The 21991-nt window shown below is 39.6% G+C and overlaps 1 protein-coding gene across 1 annotated transcript in view; it reads right to left on the minus strand.

Moving 5' to 3' along the window:
* The window catches only part of CFAP44 (cilia and flagella associated protein 44), a 116369-nt gene that overhangs the window by 11986 nt on the left and 82392 nt on the right, over positions 1–21991 (minus strand). Inside the window, exons 28-32 of the mRNA XM_062176743.1 lie at positions 20420–20615; positions 9577–9687; positions 8331–8461; positions 6164–6280; positions 5006–5207 (exon numbers count right to left, since the gene is read on the minus strand). Coding sequence (XP_062032727.1) covers positions 5006–5207; positions 6164–6280; positions 8331–8461; positions 9577–9687; positions 20420–20615 — 757 coding nt within the window. The remainder of the gene's footprint in view (positions 1–5005; positions 5208–6163; positions 6281–8330; positions 8462–9576; positions 9688–20419; positions 20616–21991) is intronic.

Genomic DNA, 21991 nt, shown 5'->3' on the forward strand with positions numbered 1-21991 from the left:
ACGGGCACCTGGATATTTAAAAGAAATGTTAAAGGATCTAAAGGGAGATGTAGACTCCAATACAATAATAATGGATGACTTCAATATCCCACTTCCAGCAAGGGACAGATCAACCAGGCAGAAAATCAGCAAGGAAACAACAGTTAATCAACACTATAGACCAAATGGACCTAACAGATATCTACAGAACTTTCCATCCAACAGTCACAGAGTATACAAAAATTCTTCTCAGCAGTGCATGGAACTTTGTATAGGATTGACCACATACTAAGCCATAAAGCAAGTCACAGCAAATTAAAAAAAAATGAAATCATAACATGCATCCTCTCTGGCCACAATGGAATGAACTTGGAAAGCAGCAATTCAGGAATCTCTAGAACATATGCAAACACATGGAAACTGAACAACATGCTCCTGAATGAACAGTGGGTCACTGAAGAAATCAAAAGAGAAATCAAACAATTTATGGAAACAAATGAAGATGACAATATAACATATCAAAACTTATGGGATACGGCAAAAGCAGGGTTAAGAGGAAAGTTTACAGCAATTGGTGACTACATCAAGAAATTGGAAAGGCACCAAATAAACGAGCTATCAATGCCTCTCAAAGACCTAGAAAATCAACAGCAAACCAAACCAAAAAAGAAGAGAAGACCCAAATCAATAAAATTAGAGACAAAAAAGGAAATGTAACAACAAACACCACAGAAGTAAAAAAGAAGCATCAGAAATTACTATAAAGAGCTGTATGCCAACAAATGGAGAAAACTAGAGGAAATGGAAAGATTCCTGGACACATACAACCTACCCAAACTCAGCCATGAAGACACAGAAAACCTAAACAGACCAGTAACCAAGAGAGAAATGGAACCAGTAATACAGACTCTTCTAAAAATGAAAAGCCCAGGAGCAGATGGCTTTACTGCTGAACTCTACCAGAAATTTAAAGATAATTCCAATTCTTCTCAAGCTATTCAACACAATTGAAAGGGAGGGAATCCTCTCAAATTCTTGCCATGAAGCCAGCATCAACTTAATTCCTAAACCTGAAAAGATGCATAAGCAAAAGAGAACTACACACCAATTTCCCTGATGAAAAACAGACATAAAAATCCTTAACAAAATACTAGCCAATTGAATTCAATACATCAGAAAGATCATTCACATAGACCAAGTGGGATTTATCCCAGCTATGCAGGGATGATTCAACATTCACAAATCAATCAATGTGATACATAACATTAACAAATTAAAGAACAAAAACCATATGATTATCTCAATAGATGCAGAGAAAGTGTTTGATAAGATACAACAAGATGAAAACTCTAAGCAAACTGGTTATAGAAGGAACATTCCTCAACACAATCATGGCAATTTATGACATACCCATGACAGCATCTTACTGAATGGGGAAAAGCTGGAAGCATTCCCACTGAGATCTAAAACCAGACAAGGATTCCCACTCTCACCATTGCTATTCAATATATAGTCTTGAATGTTTTAGCCAGAGACATTAGGTAAGAAAAATAAATCAAAGGGATACAAATTGGGAAGGAGGAAGTCAAACTCTATTTACAGATGACATGATTCCATATATATAGGGGATCCAAAAGACCCCACTAATAGGCTATTGGAACTCATAGAAGAGTTTGGTAAAGTAGCAGGATATAAAGTCAATACATAAAAATTAACAGCCTATATATACACAGACAATGCCATAGTTGAGAAAGAACTTTGAAGATCAATCCCATTCACAATAGCTACAAAATAAATCAAATACCTTGGAATAAATTTAACCAAGGATGTCAAAGATCTATTTCTATTTCTTAATGAAAGAAATAGAAGATACAAAAAAAAAATATGGAAAGATCTTCCATGTCCATGGATTGTAAGAATCAATATCATCAAAATATCCACACTACCAAAGCAATTTACAGATTCAATGCGATATCAATCAAAATACCAAGGACATTCTTCTCAGATATAGAAAAAATAATGCAGAAATTCATATGGAAACACAGGAGACCACGAATAGCTGAAGCAATCTTATATAACAAAAACAAAGCTGGAGGCATCCCAATTCCAGATTTCAAGGCATACTACAGTGCAGTTATAAACAAAACAGCATGTTATTGATACAAAAACAGATGGATAGGCCAATGGAACAGAATAGCAATGCCAAAAATCAATCCATGCATCTACAACCAACTTATCTTTGACAAAGGAGCTAAAACCAATCCTTGGAGAAAGGACAGTCTCTTCAACAAATGGTGCTGGGAAAACTGGATCTCCACATGCAGAAGTATAAAGCAAGACCTCTACCTTACACAAAACCCACTCAGAATTTATTAAAGACCTGAGTCTACAACCAGATACCATCAGAGTATTAGAGAACATTGAGGAAATCCTGTAAGACATTGGCATAGGCAAAGAGTTCTTTGAAAAAACCCTAGAGGCACAGGCAATCAAACAAAAATTGACAAATTGGATTACATCAAACTGAGAAGCTTCTGTACTTCAAAATTAACACTCAGCAAAGTGAAAAGGCAACTGGCAGAATAGGAAAAATTATTTGCAAACTAAGCAGCTGATAAAGGATTAATAACCAGAATATATAAAGAGATCAAGAAGCTCCACAACAACAAAATAAACAACTCAGTTAAGAAATGGGCAAAGGACTAAAAATGGTCCATTTTTCAAAACTGGAATCCCGAATGGCCAACAGACATGAAAAAATGCTCAGGATCACTAGCAATCAGGGAAATGCAAATAATCAAAACCACATGAGGTTTTACCTCACCCCCCCCCCCCGTTAGAATGACTTTCATACGGAAATCAACAAACAACAAATGCTGTCAAGGACATTGTTAAAAAGGGTACCCTAATCTACTGTTTTTTGGAATTTAAACTGGTAAAGGCACTGTGGAAGACAATATGGAGATACCTCAGAAATCTGAATATAGACCTACCATATTACCCAGCCACCTCTCTCTTGGGAATTTACCCAAGGGAAATGAAATCAGCATATGAAAGAATTATCTGTACCCTCATATTTATTGCAGCTCAATTCACAATAACTAAGATATGGAGTCAACCCAAATGACCATCAACTGAAGACTGGATAAAGAAATTATGGGATATGTACACCATGGAATACTACAAAGCAGTTAAAAATGCAATCTTATCATTTGCAACAAAATGGCTCAAACTGGAAAATATCATACTTAGTGAGATAAGCCAGTCCCAAAATGACAAATGCCATATAGTCTCCCTGACCTGTGATAACTAATAGAGCACCTAAAAGGTAATCTATAGATGTGAAATTGAAACTTGGAAAAGCAATGACTTTGAACAGCACTTGTCTTGACTGCTGAAGAGCAGTTTTTCCCCCATACTATTTGTTGAACTGTTAACATAGAATTAATCATATGTGTATAAAGTTCATTGAAAATAGGTCTTAGTAAAAAAAATATGAATGAGAATAGGACAGGGAGGAAGTGGAGGGGTGGGAGAGTGGGTTGGAGGGAAGAATCATCATGTTCCTAAAGCTGTAATTATGAAATGTATGACGTCTGTATTCTTTAAATGAAAGATTTATGGAGGAAAAAATTGCACATGTGAAGAACACTAATAGATGAAACTACAGAGAATTGCCTTTTTTCTACTAGATAAACATTGCATACATGTATTTTATATAACCTGTGGTTTTGAGATTTATTCACCTATATAGGAAGATATATAAGAAGATAGATGGATAGTGAAATGGCTAACTCATTAACATATGCATTATCTCACAGATAATTCTTTTGTGGTGAGAAGACTTAAAATCTATTTTCATGAGTGTAACATTATTATTAACTATAGATACTATGTTGTACAATATCACTTTCCAACTTATTTCTCTTAATGGGAATTTTATTATTATCTTACCAACATCTCCCAACACCCTCACTTCCTCCCAGTCCTTGCTAACCACAATTCTACTATTTCTGAGTTCAACTTGTTTATACTTCTCATCTAAGCAAGATCATATGGTTTTTGTCTTTCTGTGCCTGGCTTATTTCACTCAACATAATGTCTTCTAGGTTAATCCACAGTGCCACAAATGACAGTATTTCTATTTTAAAGAATGAATAGCATTTCATTGTACTGCGGTTTGAGGGGGTGTGTCTGTATCACTCTCTAGTGCATTCACCTTTTATGGATACTTAGATTGATTCCATATCTTGGCTGTTGTAAATAATACTGCATGTAAAATGGGAGTGCAGATATCTTCAAAATATGAAAATTGACTTAATTTTGTTCAGATATATATCCTGTATTAGGATTGCTGAATCAAAAAACGTCTTCATTACTTCAAAATGGAAAAGAATTTCTTAAATAAAACAGATCCCCATTTACAATGTACAAATCATACACAGATTGGTAAAATATAATATTTAATGATTTAGGGATTTAAAATATCTGTATCCCAAAAGACACACTGGACAATGAAGGCATGTCACAAACTGGAAGAGTTTTGATGTACAAAAATGAATACACTATATTTAAAAATCCCTAAGAGCAGTAAGAAACAAAAAACATAAATGAGAAATGGGCAAAGGATACAACAGGCAAGGTACAGAAAAGGAAAAGAGTAAATGCCAAATGTATGTGAAAAAGTTGCCAACCATCATGGAACTGTGAATTAAAAACTTAATTGAATATATTTGGCATCTATTGGGCTGGCTTAAGGCAAGTAGCAGACACACAGGTTCTTACTAAATTAGCCTATATTTTATTTTACAAAGAAAAACTGATTATATGATAAAAGATGTCCCCTTTTAAGACAGGAGCATGATCTTGGTGTCAGAAGAGCCGGGAAGTGGAAAACGAGAACTTACTCTTATTTTCTCTCAGTGGTTGTGAATCTGTGATAACTGTTTTCAAAGTTGGAGACAGTTGCTCAAGAGGCCCCTCTTACCAATGGGTGTTACTGGGAATCATGGCCTTACATACTCACTATGTATAGTTTTGGCCATCTCTCTCTTTTCCCGGATGAGCTGTTTACGCCTCTCTCGGCATTCTTTGTTAAGCTTTTGCTGCTTGGAATTTTCTTCTTGGAGCTGAACAATTCTTTCCTGCAGCCGTCCCAAGGAGTGGTTAGAGAAGACCAAAGTACCAGAAAGATCACTAGGGATTTCTCCAAACACCATATACTCTATCTACAAAGACAAAATGAATCAAAAAAAAAAAAAAAAAAACAGACAAAGATTCAAGTTAAATGCAATGTCACAGGGGACACAGGGGAGTACTTCCTTCTCTGTCCCTTGCTTAGGTCCTTGCTTTTGGGGTTCTCTTTCTTTCTCATCACCAAGTGGCAGTGTGAGGTAAAGAGAAAGTTGTTGCCAGACAATAAGCCAAATCTTCTATCTCCAGAGTCAGGATTCTTCCCAGACAGATCATGCCTAATACCTACTGCATAATGATGGACATATGGCTATAGAACTACTCTACCTTGAGTCAGCTTACAGAAAATAGATAAAAGGCTAATCAAAGTGTATTTTTTTCCCTGAAATATAACTGCTTCTCTTACCCTGACAAAACAGGATATAATAAGCCTTTTTTCTCATGTATATAAAGTATATATATAACATACACAAATATTTATATATATAAATATATATATAAATTTACTATATTTATATATATATTTACTATATGTATTTCTACGATTTACTATAAGTTATAATTTGAGTAGAGTGGACATTAACAAAGAGGGGAAAAAGGAGAAAATATTCCTGGTGTCTTGAGCTCCCTCATTAATGACTAAAGATTAAGTAGAGCTCATTCGTGCATCACTCACCCACGTCTATTTACAGAGGGTATAGAAAGAGTTGTGTGGGCAAGACCTCAGATTTCAGCCGCTAGGACATTCATTCCCCTCTTCAGTTATTGGTGCCTGATTACTCCAGACCTAAAACGACCAAACTTCCCAAGAAGGAGGCAATCTGACGACAGACAAGAACAGCTGGGGTGTGTCGTCATCCTTCCAGTAGACTCGTCAGCAAAGGACCACAGTGTTCCCCACTAGCGACCCCTGAATCTCCGCCTGGGAAGCCCCGGATGAGGTAGCCCTTCTGCTCAGACCGCGCCGGGCGCCCTCTCCCGCACGCCGCACCTGGTGGAGCTTGAGCGGCACGACCACCAGCAGTTCGTTCAGGCGCTGCTGCTTCTCTCGCTGATAGGCCTCCAGGGCCTCCTCTGCCGCGTTCAGATTCGTGGCCACAACTTTCACCTGGAGAAATTCAATTAGTACAGTGAGGGCCCGGGGAGGCGCTGCTAGGTCTGCATGTGAGGCTGCGATCCCATGCATGGTCCCAGGTTGCAGCCCCGGACTGGATGTGATTCTCTCCTCGCCAAGTGGCGATCCGCACCACTGTTTGAATCATTCCTACGTCCCTCGAGTTTATGTAGAGGTTTTGTGAATAACAGCTCCAGAGGTATAATTTTACTTCCCTTTTATTTTCTACCTGACAACAGCCCTCAGCTGCTAACGTCTTTGTCAGAATGCTGGGAATCCTGTTTGGTTGTAGTAATTGCAATCAAATAAAGAGTCATTGAAAGCAATGAAACTACTAACTACAATATTTCTAAAGCACATTCTTTACTGCCTAAAAAAAAGTGATAGTTTTCCAAATCACTTCCTATTTTGGGAGAGATAAAGCAATCTATCAAAAATATCTCTGAATATGAACCAAATTAGGTGATGTTGCAGCTAGGCGGAAAGGGAGCAGATACATGGTAAAACCAGTGTTGTTCCAGAAGCTTAGCTTAGCGACCTCCAACATGGGATGTGTTCACCCCAGAAGGCCAACAAAATGACCTACTGGGTGCAGAAGGAAAGCAGCAGTTTCTATTTCTATTTATTTTTATCCTGATCTTTTAAGTTTACTTTGTGTGTGAATGGCTCGTAATGTACAAAGCTTACTACAGGTTGAGTATCCCTTATCTGAAATGCTCCGGACCAGAGTGTTTCAGATTTTGGAATTTTTGGGGGGTTTTAGAATATTCATATAGACTTTATAGGATGATCATCCCTTATCCAAAAAATTCAAATTTCAAAATGCTCTGAAATCTGATATTTATTTTATAAAAGTGAGGCTTACTCTGTAGTACAATAATTCATTAATACATTTGATAAATACAATAGACCCCCTTATGTTCTGAAGCTCATTCCAAGATTCCCAGAAAATGCTTGAAACCCCAGACAGTACTGAATCACATACCACAACATACATATACACACACACACATACACACATGTATGTGTATATATATATGTATATATACACTATGTTTTTATATATACTATGTTTTCCAATACTTATATATACATTTATTGTAGGGGTAGGTGCTTCACTTTTTTTTTTTTACCTATAGAACTATGTAATTTATTTATCTATTTATTTTAAAGATTTATTTATTTACTTGAAAGAGTTACACAGAGAGAGAAGGAAAGGCAGAGAGAGAGAGATAGAGAAGGTCTTCCATCCTCTGGTTCACTCCCCAACTGGCCGCAATGGCCAGAGCTGCACCGATCTGAAGCCAGGAGCCAGGAGCTTCTTCCGGGTCTCCCATGCAGGTGCAGGGGCTCAAGGACTTGGGCCATCTTCTACTGCTTTCCCAGGCCATAGCAGAGAGCTGGATCAGAAGTCAAGTGGCCGGGTCTCAAACTGGTGCCCATATGGGACGCCGGAACTGCAGGTAGCGGCTTTACCCGTTACGCCACAGTGCCAGTCCCAGAACTATGTTATTTTAAAAGTTTGGAGACAAATGACTGAGACAAAGTTCAATCATGGAAAGGGTAATGGGGCTAGTGTTGTGGCTCAGCAAGTTAAGCTGCCACTGTGACAGCTGCATCCTATATGAGCACCAGTTCAAATCCCACCTTCTCTGCTTCTGATCCATTTCCCTGCTGATGTGCCTGGAAGGCAGCAGAGAATGGCCCAAGTGCTTGGGGCCCTGCTACCCTTATGGGAGAGACCCAGATGGGGTTCCTGGCTCCATTGGACTGGCCCAGACCCAGCTGTCATGGCCATTTGATGAATGAAGTATCAGATGGAAGATCTGTCTCCCTTTCTCTCTGTCACTTTGCCTTTCAAATAAATAAAATCTTTTTTAAAATATTGGTTTTTTTTTTAAAGAAAAGAGTGATGGCCCCCACAACAGCTGTGCAGAAGGAGCAAAAACCCTAGACAGAACATTTGGAATGTTTCTTCTCTGAGAAGTGCTAACAATGTGGTTGTCATGAAAGGCCAATATTTTAGGGGAGGTTGTCATCGTACTTTTTTAGACAAGGTATCATATTCTTTTTTGAGGTTATCAACAATTTTCTTTTCTTCAACTAAGGCCTCCTCAATGTCCAGCCTTTTCTCACGGAGCTGAAGGGCCAGTTCAAAAAGAGCTGGGTCACAACCTGAAAAGAGAGTTAAAATTAAAAGTAGCCTTATTGGCAATGGAACTCTGTAGCTAAGGGCGGACTTTGGAGCTTTGGATTTAATTATGTGTACCTGGGGATCCCCTGGGGCCAGCTGCCACTATGCTTATGGCTACCGTGTTCCAGGTAGATATTGACTGTATTAACAATCATGATCGTATTGGTAATAGAACTGATGTTCTGGGCAGTACTCTGAGCCAGGCTTTGTGCTGGGCCCTTTATGCCCATTATGTCATTCAAAGCTCGCATACTCTGCGAGCTAGCAATGATGCTTCCTACTTTACAGGTAATGAAGCTAAGTAGCAGGAAGCTGGCATAACTGGTGTTCAAGTGCACTATCTGCATTAGTCCACTCTATTAGACTAAGAGCCACACTTATAATGAATATAAAAAGTGAGCACTCAAATGTATGTAGGAGCCTCAGCTCTAGCCCTAGTTCTACCACTTCACTAGTGATAGGTATCATTCAAGTCAATGAATCCTGATATAGTTGCATGACAAGGTTTTTGTGCTCTCTTGCATTCATGAATTCTGACTTTAAGAAGATTCCTGTTTTCGAGATATAAACTTTGAGATCAAACTTAAAATTCAATTACAATTTTATTTGAAATACCCAGAAAAACAAATCATAGGTCCAAAATGTTGGGGTTTCTTCCATTTACTATCCAGACTAAGAATTACATTTTAGTTGCTTCAGACTGGTTTTACCAGTGAAAATGATAAATATAAACTGGAAACCATTTCCAGAAAACTGGTACAAACTGCTTTTATAAAACAGATTTGAAATATGAAAAATGGAATGGGTTTGTCAAAAAAAAAAAAGGCAAGTGTAATGTCATGTCATTTATAACTCTGAATTAACAACTGGTGATTGTCTGCAGATTATTTGTCATTCATAAATGGTTGCCTGAGGGAAAAGATAATAAATCATTGAGAGAGCCCCAAGAAGTATTCATTCAGCCATACTTTCTACACTTTAAACCACTTTTCCCTAACACTTTGTTATCAGAGAACTGAGACACATAGAAAAAGGACCACTCGGTATTGTCAGTTCTGTTCACACTGCACAGGGCACACAGCTTTGTACAACTCACTCGTTGGGCAGATGGAATCATCAAACACCTCATCTTCCGATCCAGACTCATCTTCATCACTCTCCAAGCTGGATTCTTCCTCACTTGATTCCTCACTTTCCTCATCTTCATCTAACGAGACAGGGGGACATTGATGGGAGAGAAATTCCTGTGCTTAACTAAATACCACATTTCTTAAAGTATTTTTCAATGAGACAGTCAGTAGGAAAGTAACAAAGAGGTAAGGTAGGAAATTACTCAGTATTTTTAGAAGAGTTTAAAATGTCTAAACAGACATGGAGATCAAAAACTCAAATGATTGCAAAAGGCTGTGCAGTTCTTATCAATGCTACAATCAGAGGGGGCTGAGACCAAGTTGCCAAACTGCTTGTGCTGTACCTTACCTAACACACATGCTTGGTGAAATAGGCCCCAACTTCCTAAATCACAGAACGCTTTTCCTAAGTTATCTGAACTAAAGCTATGTGATTTATAGCCTGCATTTAACCTATTTGGTACGCTTTGCTGCCACAGTGGGAAGGTGTTTGATTTCTACATACTGCACTAGATCCCTTGGAGGAGTTATGTCAACAAACGCTCTTTCTTTTGACATAACTCGAAAGCTTCTCCGAGTCCTCTTTCTGCCTAGTTACTGAGCTCTGCTCTTAGCCTGTTCAGTCCCACTGTAGCAAGATTTCTGCTGAGCCAGTTTAGTAAAAACTCCCTCCTACCTTTGCCATCTCATCCCCCATCCTCCATACTTTATTGCCCTAATATGAAATCCTTTCAGGACAGTTTACAAAGAATAACCCTGACATTTAGTAATATTCTCTCCATTGATTCCCACCCTGCTCCTTGCCTGTAAATCTCTACTTATCCTTGTTGTATTCAGGGTTGAGCCTGTTCTTTCTCCCCTAAAACAAAAACCTCACTGTAGTAGTATCTTGAGTACACCTTACATTATTATTGCTCTTTAACAAATGTCATGACTATGTGTTTCTCTATACCATCATCTACAATCTCTTATAAAATATAAAGATTCCTGAATACTAAGATACATCTGTTCCCAAAGTTTGGATAAGGGGTTGTAGACCTCTCCACTCTACCTTGTCTCATTTCCTTTCCTTTCCTTTTCCTTTTTTTTTTTTTTTTTTTTTTTTTTTGGACAGACAAAGTTAGACAGTGAAAGAGAGAGACAGAGAAAGCTCTTCCTTCCTTTGGTTCACCCCCCAAATGGCTGCTAAGGCTGGTGTGCTGCACCAATGCGAAGCCAGGAGCCAGGTGGGTGTAGGGCCCAAGCACTTGGGCCATCCTCAACTGCCCTCCAGGGACACAGAAGAGAGCTGGACTGGAAGAGGAGCAACCGGGACAGAATCTGGCACCCCGACCGGGACTAGAACCCCGGGGTGCCGGCGCCACAGGTGGAGAATTATCCTAGTGAGCTGTGGCGCCGGCCTTCATTTTCTTTTAAACACCTTGAAACCGTCTATGAACTACAGGTCATCAATTTGCAATTTATATTTTATGGACTTTTACATCAGAGGTAAGATATGGACCTCATACTTTCTGGAATATTTCTGGTTTTTTTTGGGGGGGTAAATATTTGTTTATTTATTTCAAAGGCAGAGTTACAGAGGAATTAGGGAGAGAAAGATCTTCCAACCACTGGTTCACTCCCCAAATGGCCACAATGATCATGGCTAGGCCTGGCAGAAGCCAAGAACCAGGAGCTTCATCTGGGACTCAGAAGTGGGTGTCAGGTACTTAAGCCTTGTGCCATTTTCCACTGCTTTAGCACATTAGCAGGGGGCTGGATCAGAAGCAAAGCTGCCAGGACTTGAATCAGCACCCACATGGGATGCTGGTGCTGCAGGCAGTAGCTCAATCCACTGCACCACAGCAAATGCCCTTAGAATATTTTTTAAATTTAAGATTGCTCTTAAAATAACTTAAAGAGGCCAGCACCATGGCTCACTTGGTTAATCATCGCCTGCAGTGCTGGCATCCCATATGGGCACCGGATTCTGTCCCAGTTGCTCCTCTTCCAGTCCAGCTCTCTGCTGTGGCCCCAGGAAGGCAGTGGAGGATGGCCCAAGTGCTTGGGTCCCTGAACCCACATGGGAGACCAGGAGGAAGCACCTGGCTTCTGGCTTCAGATTGGTGTAGCTCCTGCTGTAGTGACCATTTGGGGAGTGAACCAATGGAAGGAAGACCTTTTTGTCTCTCTCTCTCTCTCTCTCTCACTGTCTAACTCTATCTGTCAAAAAAAAAAAAAAAAAAACTTAAACAGATCTGTGCCACCATATGAATGAATCTAAAAAGCTTCTAATTTGATCTTAACGTTTTTATATAAAAAATGTAAAATTGTTTTATTAAAACAAAGTACATCTACTTTTTTCTATTTTTCTCATAAACAGAGCTAAATATTACATATAATATAAGAAGGTTCTGGAAAGTGGAAAGAAGAAAGTAGGCCAACTATGCACCTCAGAACCTGAGGAATTACATTGTAGTGGGTTCCTTGGGGCTTCTTTTGGTTTCATATATCTCAGATTTGAAGACTAATAGGTTGACAACCTAGAAATACCAACAGATGTAAATATAGAAAGAGGCAACAAAAGACTGCCTCTTTAGTCAAAACATAGTAAAGGCTTTTTACGACAGACAAACAGCAAAAATCATATTGAATGAGGAAAAGCTAACAGCATTTCCTCTAAGATCTGGAACTGGACAAGGATGTCCACTCTCAAGACTTTTATTCAATGTAGTACTGGAAGTTTTAACCAGTGTCATTAGGCAGGAGAAAGAAAAGGGAAAATATCAGGGGAAGTAGTAAGTTCAATTATCCCTGCTTTCAGATGACATGATTCTATATAGAGGGAAACAAAAAGACTCCACAACAATAAACTAGTTCAGTAAAGTTGCAGGATAAAAAAATTAATACGCAAAAATCAGTAGTATTTTTATATACATCGCTGAAAAAAAAATATAATAATCTTATTCACAAAAGCTGCCTTGCAATAAGTTTCACCAAGGATGTAAAAGACCTCTACAATGAAAAATAATGCTGAAAGAAATTGACACAACACACAAAAAAATGGAAAGATCATCCATGTTCAGAGATTGAAATAATTAATATTATTAAAACATCCATATTATCCAAAGTGACTTGCAGGTTCAACCCAATCTCCAGCAAAAACACCAATGACATGCTTCACAGAACTAGAAAAAAAATCCTAAAATTTATAAAGAAAAAAAAGATCCTAAACAGTCAATGTAATCTTGAATAAAAAGAACAAAGCTGGAGGTATCTTGATAGCAGATTTCAAGACATAATACAGAGCTATTACAACTAAAAACAGCATGGTATTGGCATAAATACAGACACATGGACAAATGGAACAGAATAGAGATCACAGAAATTAGTTTATGCATCTACAGTCAGTTGATCTTTGACAAAGGTACCAAAGAGAAACATTTATCTTCAATAAATGGTGCTGGTAAAACTGGATATACGTAAGACTGAAATTTAGCCACACCACTCCACGTCTCACACTAAACAAAAATCAATTCAAAATGGATCAAAGATGTAATTGTAAGATCTGAAGCTATAAAACTACTAAAAGAAAGCATAGGGAAAATACTTAAATGTATTGGCATTCCAACAATATTTTGGATATGATCCCAAAAGCACAAGTTACAAAAGCAAAAGTAGACAAATGGGATTGTATCAAACTAAGAAGCTTCTAGAGAGCAAAGGAGATAATCAACAAGTTGAAGAGATAACAGAATGGGAGAAAATACTTGCAAATTATGCATCTGAGAAAGGATTAATATCCAAAATATATAAAGAACTCAAGAAATTCAAAGAGAAAAAGCAAACAATCTAGTCAAGAAATGCACAAAAGATCTGAAAAGCTATTTCTTGGAAGACAAAATGCAAATGGCTGACAAATACATGAAAAAAATGCTCTATATCACTAGTCATCAGGGAAACACAAATCAAAACCACAGAGAGGTATCACGTCACTCTAGCCGGAATGGCTGTTATCAAAAAGACAGACAATAACAAATGCTGTCAAGGATGTGGAGAATAGGCAAATGTGGTGCGAATGCAAATTAATACAGTCATTATGGAGAAAACCATGGTAATTCCTCAAAAAAACTAAAAATAGCTCTACTATATGACTCAGCTATCCTAATTCTGGGTGTATTTCTGAAGGAAATGAAATCAGCCTGCAAAAAGAGATACCTGCATATTTATGCTCACTGCAACACTATTCACAAAAGTCAAGCTATGGAATCTACCCAGATTCCCATCTAATTCTTTTTCTTTTCTTTTCTAATTGTTCTTGCTAATACTTCTAATACTATATTGAATAACACTGGTAAAAATGTCCATCTTTATCTTTTTCCAGATCTGAGAGGAAATGTGTTCAGTTTTTCCACATTCAGTATGATATTGGCTGTTGGTTTGTCTATATAGCCTTACTAATTTTGAGGCATGTTCCTTCTATACCCTATCTGTTGATGGCTTTTACCATGCATAAGTAAGAAAAATGTGATCTACATACACAAAGGAATTTTATTCAGCCAAAAAATGAGAGAAATATTGACATTTGCAGTGACATGGATAGAACTCATAGTCTAAGTGAAATAAATCAGACACAGAAAGAAAAATACATTTTCTCTCATATATAGATGTTAAAATAAAATTCAATCTAATTTTAGAATGGTGATTGCTAGAAGTTGAGAAGGTAAGGATGAGGGATAGACTGAGGTTTAATAAGAGGTACTAAAACATAGATAGAAGTTACATGTTCTGGTGTTCCATAGCACAGAGGGGGAAACTACAGTTTATAGTTGTATATAGTGTATATACAACATAGTTTATAATGTATTATTACTATATAAAGAACTGGAAGAGAGGAGCTGGTAGGTTCCAAACAGAGACAAGAGACAAGGAATTGGCAGGCTAATTGCTTGGTTTGGTTGGTTCGTGCTGTGTACATGTACTGGAATACTGTACTGTAATATAAAATGTCCGGGTTGGCGCTGTGGCGTAGCAGGTAAAAGCCACCGCCTGCGGTGCCAGCATCCCACATGGACGCCGGTTCAAGACCTGGCTGCTCCACTTCTGATCCAGCTCTCTGCTATGGCCTGGGAAAGCAGTAGAAGATGGCCCAAGTCCTTGGGCCCCTGCACTCATGTGGGAGACCTGGAGGAAGCTCCTGGCTCCTGGCTTTAGATAAGCTCAGCTCCAGGCATTGCAGTCAATTGGGCAGTAAACCAGACCTCTCCCCCCACACACACACCGTGTAACTCTGCCTTTCAAATAAACAAATAAAATCTTTACAAAAAATTATAGAAGTTGAATGAGACTCAAACAGGATAAATCTGAAGAAGTCTACACCAAGACACATCATAATCAAATATCTGGAAACAGAAGACAAAGCAAGTCATCAAAAGAAATGTGACACCTTACCAGTAGTGGGCACACAATTTGAATATCAGTTTCTCATCAGAAATAATAGAGGCCAGAGGATCCAAGATGGCTGAAAACAGAGGCCCTGTACTTGCCTCCACCACAAAGAACCAGAATAAGGGAAAGACTTTTTCCAGGAGACTGACGGAGGGAAAGCTATGGTAAAGAAGTGATAGGAACAGCAGGGACTCAGAAAGCCAGCAGAGAGGAAAACAGCACACTGCAGTTCCTGCCCTGGATCCTCAGCTGTGTGTGTGTGTGTTGGGGGGGGGGGGCATGTGTGCATGCACGTGTGCATGTGGGGGCGTGTGCCCCATCTTGCCTGGAAAAGATAAGCAGAAAACTCTGCACCCCCTGGCATCACCAAAGACAGGCAGCCCTGACCACAGGAGAATTCCACAGTCCTCGCTGGCCTTAAATCCAGTCTAGAAAGCTGACTGGGATGGGAGCCAACTGCTTTATTCCAAAAACAGAAGCCACACTGCCTGTCTCTGTGCCCAAGGCACCAGACCCAAGCTGCAGTGGTAAAGTCACAGCTGAACTCCATTCTGTCTTAGGGAACAGCAAACAGTCCCTTCACCACCAGAAGTCCCCAGAGCCAGTGGCAGGAAGCATCATGGAGCACACAGCAGGCCCTGTGCATCCTGTAGCTGCAGGATTATTGGGCACAAATGCCAGAGCCACATTTGCTCACTCTCTGCCTGATCTGGGGAAGCTCCCTCTGCTTCTTGGGGCTTGGTGCCAGTATTAGCAAACACGTGAGCTGGAGGATCTGAGCAAGTCCCTTCTGCATCTCTTAGCACAAGGTGCTGGGGACCACGGCACATGCCCCAGCCAGCCCTGTGGGAACTGGTGGCAGTCCCTTCTGTGTTCTGTAGCTCCGGAACTATGGCTGTTGATGCTACAGTGCCTACAGTAACTTGTATTTACCAGTGGGACCTAGAGGGCCCAAACTGCATTCCTCTACTTGAGGCTTGTGGTTGCCAGTCCACAATGCCCAGGATAACTGGCACTAACCTGTGAGACCTGGGTAAGGATTCCATTGCATACTGCAGCACGGGACTGGGACTATTGGTTCTATAAGTCCCAGGGATGCCTGCACTCTGCACTGGGGCCTGGGGCAAAAGGCTCTCTTTTCATCCTTCTGCTTGAAGCCTGTACCTGCTAGTTCACAACACCCGGCAAAATGTGCAATCAGTGGGTGGGACCTGGGTAAGGTACCCTGAGAGCCCTGCAGCTCTGGGACTGGAACTGTTAGAGCTGTATTCACAGTCACCCGAGTTCACCCCGGGGGATCTAGGTAAGGACCCTGCTGCATCCTACAGCTCCGGATCTGTGACTGCTTTTCTTCTAAGTCCCAGGGACAACTATATTCATCCGTGGAGATTAGAGAAGGCCTTACTGCATCCCCAATGCGGGCCTGTATCAGCTAGTATACAATCACCAGCATAACCTGTGACCAACCTGCATTGACACAAAAGTCTGTAGCTCTGGGAAGGGGACTGATGGAGCTATATTCTGCAGTCACCTGAGCTCTCCCTGTGGGATCTGGAAATGACTTGCTGCACTCTACTGCTCCAGCGCACAATCCCCAGCACAACCTGTGTGTTAAAAATAAGACCTGGGTAAGGTCTCCACTGCATCTGGGACGGTGACTGCTAGCTATATAAGTCTTGGGGGCCGTCGCCATGGCTTAACAGGCTAATCCTCTGCCTTGCAGCGCCAGCACACAGGGTTCTAGTCCCGGTTGGGGCGCCGGATTCTGTCCCGGTTGCCCCTCTTCCAGACCAGCTCTCTGCTATGGCCAGGGAGTGCAGTGGAGGATGGCCCAAGTCCTTGGGCCCTGCACCCGCATGGGAGACCAGGAGGAGCACCTGGCTCCTGACTTCGGATCAGCACGATGTGCCAGCCGCAGCGGCCATTGGAGGGTGAACCAACGGAAAAAGGAAGACCTTTCTCTCTGTCTCTCTCTCACTATCCACTCTGCCTGTCAAAAAAAAAAAAAAAAAAAAAAAAAAGAAAAGAAAAGAAAAAGAAAAAGAAAAAAAAGTCTTGGGAACACCTGAACTTGTTCTGTGGATCTAGACAAGGTATGCTACGTGCCCCGCAGCTCCAAGACTTAGTACTATATTCCTCAGAGTCATCGGAACCTGCTGGGTCCTAGGGAAGACTACACCTGCATTCCGCTGCTCCAGGCCCACATCTGTCAGCACCCAATCCTCAGCATGACCTGTACCCACCCTGTGGGACCTGGACAATGCACCCTTCCCAGCCCCCCGGTGCTGGAACTAGGACTTTTGGTGCTATGAGACCCAGTATCATCCACATTCACTGGCAAGATGTGGGGAAGGTCCCACCCACATCACAAAATTCCAGGGCCACAGTTGTTGGTGCCACAAGCCCCAGCATTCCTAAGCCTTGACTGGAGGGACAAAAGGGCAGCCTCCTCTGGGCCCCCTGTACCAGGAATGTGGCTACTGCCATCATACTCACTGGCAATGATTGAAATAATTCTGAAGACACGCACCTTTGGAAGCTCATGTCCTTTTCAAAGCCATAAACTGCGGCAGATTCGACAACTGTGACACTCATAAATAATGCTGACAGTAATTATAGGTGAGGAAATCAGAGTTTTTGCTTTGGGGCTCACTTAGAACTGAAACCAAAGCAGCTTCTCAACTCACACCCTACATGCCAGCTAAGCAAAAAGTCTTTTCCAATGAGATCTCCATAAAGAAAAAGGAACTGTTACACCAGATAATATAGACACCAAACTAAACTGACATGAATGAAAATGAAAATCCAACTTACCAAAATGTGTATAATGCAACTAACATAGTGCTAATGTGAATTTACAGTACTAAATTAGAAAAATTTGAAATCAATAATCTACGCTCCCTTACCTCAAAACCTAAAAACAGAAGTGCGAAATAAAGCAAAATTAAACAGAAGTAATAGACCAGTAAATATAAGAGCAGAGATCAATAAACTTCAAAGAATTATAATAAAGAAAAACATTTATCCAAAGAGTTGGTTTGTTCTTGAAAAAAATTGAATTGGCAAACTTCTAGAAAGAGTGAAAAGAAAAATAAGAAGCAAAGACATGTTACCAATATAAAGAAGGCAACAGGGGATATTACTACATTTAAAAGGTAGACAGTAAAAGGGGAACAAAGAAATAGCATGAACAACTTTATATATAACTTTGGCAACTTAGACAAAAAGACCAATTTCTCAAAAAAAAATCATCATGACTCACTCAGTATGAACCACAATGTTCCAATAACCCTATAACCTCTAAGAAAATTGAATATCTTAAGTTTAAAATATCTTCTTAAAGGTTATTTAGATGCAAATAGTTTCACTGAAGAATTAAATGAAATTCTTATTTAAAGAATTACTACCAGGGCTGGTGCTGTGGGGTAGCAGGTAAAGCCACCACCTGCAGTGCCGGCATCCCATAAGGGTGCCAATTTGAGTCCAGGCTGCTCCACTTCCGATCCAGCTCTCTACTGTGGCCTGGGAGAGCAGTAGAAGATGGCCCAAGTCCTTTGGCCTGGAGGAAGCTCCTGGCTCCTGGCTTCGGATCGGCACAGCTCTGACCACTGCAGTCAATTGGGGAGTGAATCAGCAGATGAAAGACCCCCTACTCTCTTTCTCCGCCTCTCTTTCTCTCTCTGTGTAACTCTTTCAAATAAATAAATGTTTTTTTAAAAAATGAATTATTACCGATTCTACACAATGTCTTTCAGAACATGAAAGAGGATTTCCTAATTCATTTTATAAAGCCAGTATTACCCTGCTACTAAAACCAGAGATAGTGCAAAAGAAAGAAAACTATAGACCAACGAATATAGACACAAAGTCTCTAAGCAAAATATTAGTAATAGAATTTAGCAATATTTAAAAATTTTTACATTATGCCAAGGAAGGTTTATTTAATCCACCAAGTTAATAAACTGAAGATAAAAATCATATCATTACCAATCCATACAGAAAAGCATCTGACAGAAGTCAGTACCCATTAATGATAAAATCTTATGAAAATAAGAACAAAGGGAATTTCTTAAACCTAAAAAAAAGCATCTATGAAAAATCGACAAGTAACACTATGCTTAATGCTGAATCTTTCCCTCTTAATATCAGGAATAAGGCACGGATGTCAGCGCTCAGCACTGTACAACACATTGGTAGATGATCTAGTGGTGCAGTAAGGCAGGAAAAGGAAATTGCATTCAGATGGAAACAACTGCCTATATCTGCATATGAAATTATTCTGTACAAAGAAATTCCCGAGGAATCTACCCCAAACTCCCAGTCCTAGAAAGTAAGGTCATGGGACATGAGGTAAACATATAAAAACAAACTATTTCTGTACATTAACTATATACATGACACACCAAGATTAAGAATATAATACTATTTAAGATCACTCAAACAAGGAAATATTTATGTGTAAATCTAAGAGCCATAAACATGAACTGTACATATGTTGAAAAGTATACAATGCTGATGCAAAAAATCAAACACCTAAATAAATGCAGAGAAACTGTGTCCATGCACTGGAAGACTTAACGTAGTAAAAATGTTAGTTCTCCTCAAGTTCATCAGTTTAACATAAATGCTATAAAATGCCAACAAGAATTTCTAAAGATATAAACTTTATTATACTAAAATATGGAATAGAAAAGGGACTAGACAAGTGACACAATTTTGAAAAGGAAGAACAAGGTAGGAGGAATTATTCTGACTGATTTCAGAACTCAAAATATAGCTAAAATGATCAAGACTGTAGTAGCATTGGTGGAGGGATAGACACAGATCAATGGAACAGAATAGGGAATCTAAACACAGATCCACACAAATATGCCAAAGTGATTTTGACAAAGATCAAAAGCAAGTCAGTGCAAGAGATAACTGTTTCAACAAAGGATGCTATGGCAAATGAAAAGACAAGTTAGAGATCGGGAAAATGATCTGCAAACCGCACATCAAACACAGGACTAGTATCTGCAATACACAAAAAACTCTCAAACTCAACAGTGAAAAAGCAAACAATCCTATTCAAACACGGACAACTGACATGAATAGACATTTTACCAAACAAGATAAACAGATAGCAAACAAATGAAATGATGTGCTTGTTATATTAAACCACCTTATGTTGACCGATACTAGATACACATACACACAGAGATTAACTCCAGATGTTTAAAGACCTAAGGGTTTATAACCTCTTAACTCTAACTCCCACAGAGCCTCTATACTATGTTGTAGTGAGAAAAACAGGGGAGGAGTACTTAATAGGTCCCTTAGTTATTGCTCTATTTCACATTAATGAGAGACAAATGGGATCATCTGTGAAAAAGATATACAAACCGGCATCTCCTTCAACCTCCTTTTTCTTTACCCTCTTAATCTTCTTCTTTAGGACTTTCATGAGGAAGTTAGCAAATTTATTGTTTTCTCCAACGGCTGCTTGGAAACCAGCATAAAGTGCCTTTTCTTGTTCCTGGAGCTTGGTGATTTCAATCTTTTTCTCTTCCATCTCCTTAAGAGTTTCACTTATTTTCCACTAAATGAACAAAAACAAGAACAAGTGACAAATAATATACATCTGAAACACCAGGTTCTGAGGGCAATGTATTTTACAACACAAAGGTACAGTCCACAAACATTTTTTTAAAAATTCCAAAAAAAAATTTTTTTTGCATTCATTCTCACTTATTTGAAAGAGAGAGACAGACAGAGAGAGAGATGGAGGGGGATCTTCCATCCACCTGTTCACTCCCCCTGCAATGGCCAGGGCTGGGCAGGCCAAAGCCAGGAGGCTGGAACTCATTCCAGGCTTTCTTCATGTGTCAGGAACCCACATCACCATCACCCCTGCCTCCCAGAGAACATTAGCAGGAGGCAGAGTAGCCAAGACTCAAAGCACACTCTCTGAAATTGGATGCTGGTCTCCCAAGTTATGACATAAGCTACTGCTACATGTCCATCCTCCCACCAAATATTAGAGAAGTTACATTTCTGATATTTGCAGACTCATCATTTGGTTAAATTTTCATAATTCTTTAATAAAAATAAATTTGGTTGAGATCAGCTTTTTAAACTTTAGCTTACTCAAAAAAGCTCTAAGTTAAACAAATTGGGTGGCCAGTGCTGTGGCATAGTAGGTTAAGCCCGCCTGCAGTGGCAGCAGCCCATGTGAGCGCCAGTTCATGTCCCAGATGTTCCTCTTCTGATAAAGCTCCCTGTTGATGATCTGAGAAAACAGTGGAAGATGGCCCAAGTGCTTAGGCCTTTATACCTATGTGGGAGACCTGGCTTCGGATCCACCCAGCTCCGGCCATTTGGGGAGTGAACCAGTGGATTGAAGACCTCTCTCTCTCTCTCTCTGTCTTTCCCTTTCCCTCTCTATAACTCTGCCTCTTGGATAAATAAATAAATACTTTAAAAAAAAAACAAATTGGAATTTTTACTGGTATGTGAATGTCAGTTAATATTTTGGCATATGTGGTTTCATTAGCTGAAGTTATTTTTGTACTGCTATATTCAGTTACATGTTATACTGAAATCAGCTATTGTACTTAAGAAAGGTACTAACTTCTTTTACAGTCATGTTTATAAGGGTAAAATATGATCAAAACTCAATTTGTTACATACTTTTGAATTCTAAAATACACTAAATAAAAGGCTCACTTTTTTTGAAAAGTTTCATTTTCACGGACCATCAAAGAAGGAGGTACCTTTCTCTGAAGGGAAGAGAGAACTTCTGCTTTGACTATGACCTTGTCTAAATAAGATCAGAGTTGTGAACTCAAGAGGCTTCCATAGCCTTGGCAGCTCATGACAAGAGCCTCGGGTGATTACTGACATCATAAACAAGAGTGTCAATTGTTAAATCAACAACAGGAGTCACTGTACACTTACTTCCCATGTAGGATCTCT

Source organism: Lepus europaeus, chromosome 2 (assembly GCF_033115175.1).
Source record: "Lepus europaeus isolate LE1 chromosome 2, mLepTim1.pri, whole genome shotgun sequence".
Lineage (NCBI taxonomy): Eukaryota > Metazoa > Chordata > Mammalia > Lagomorpha > Leporidae > Lepus > Lepus europaeus.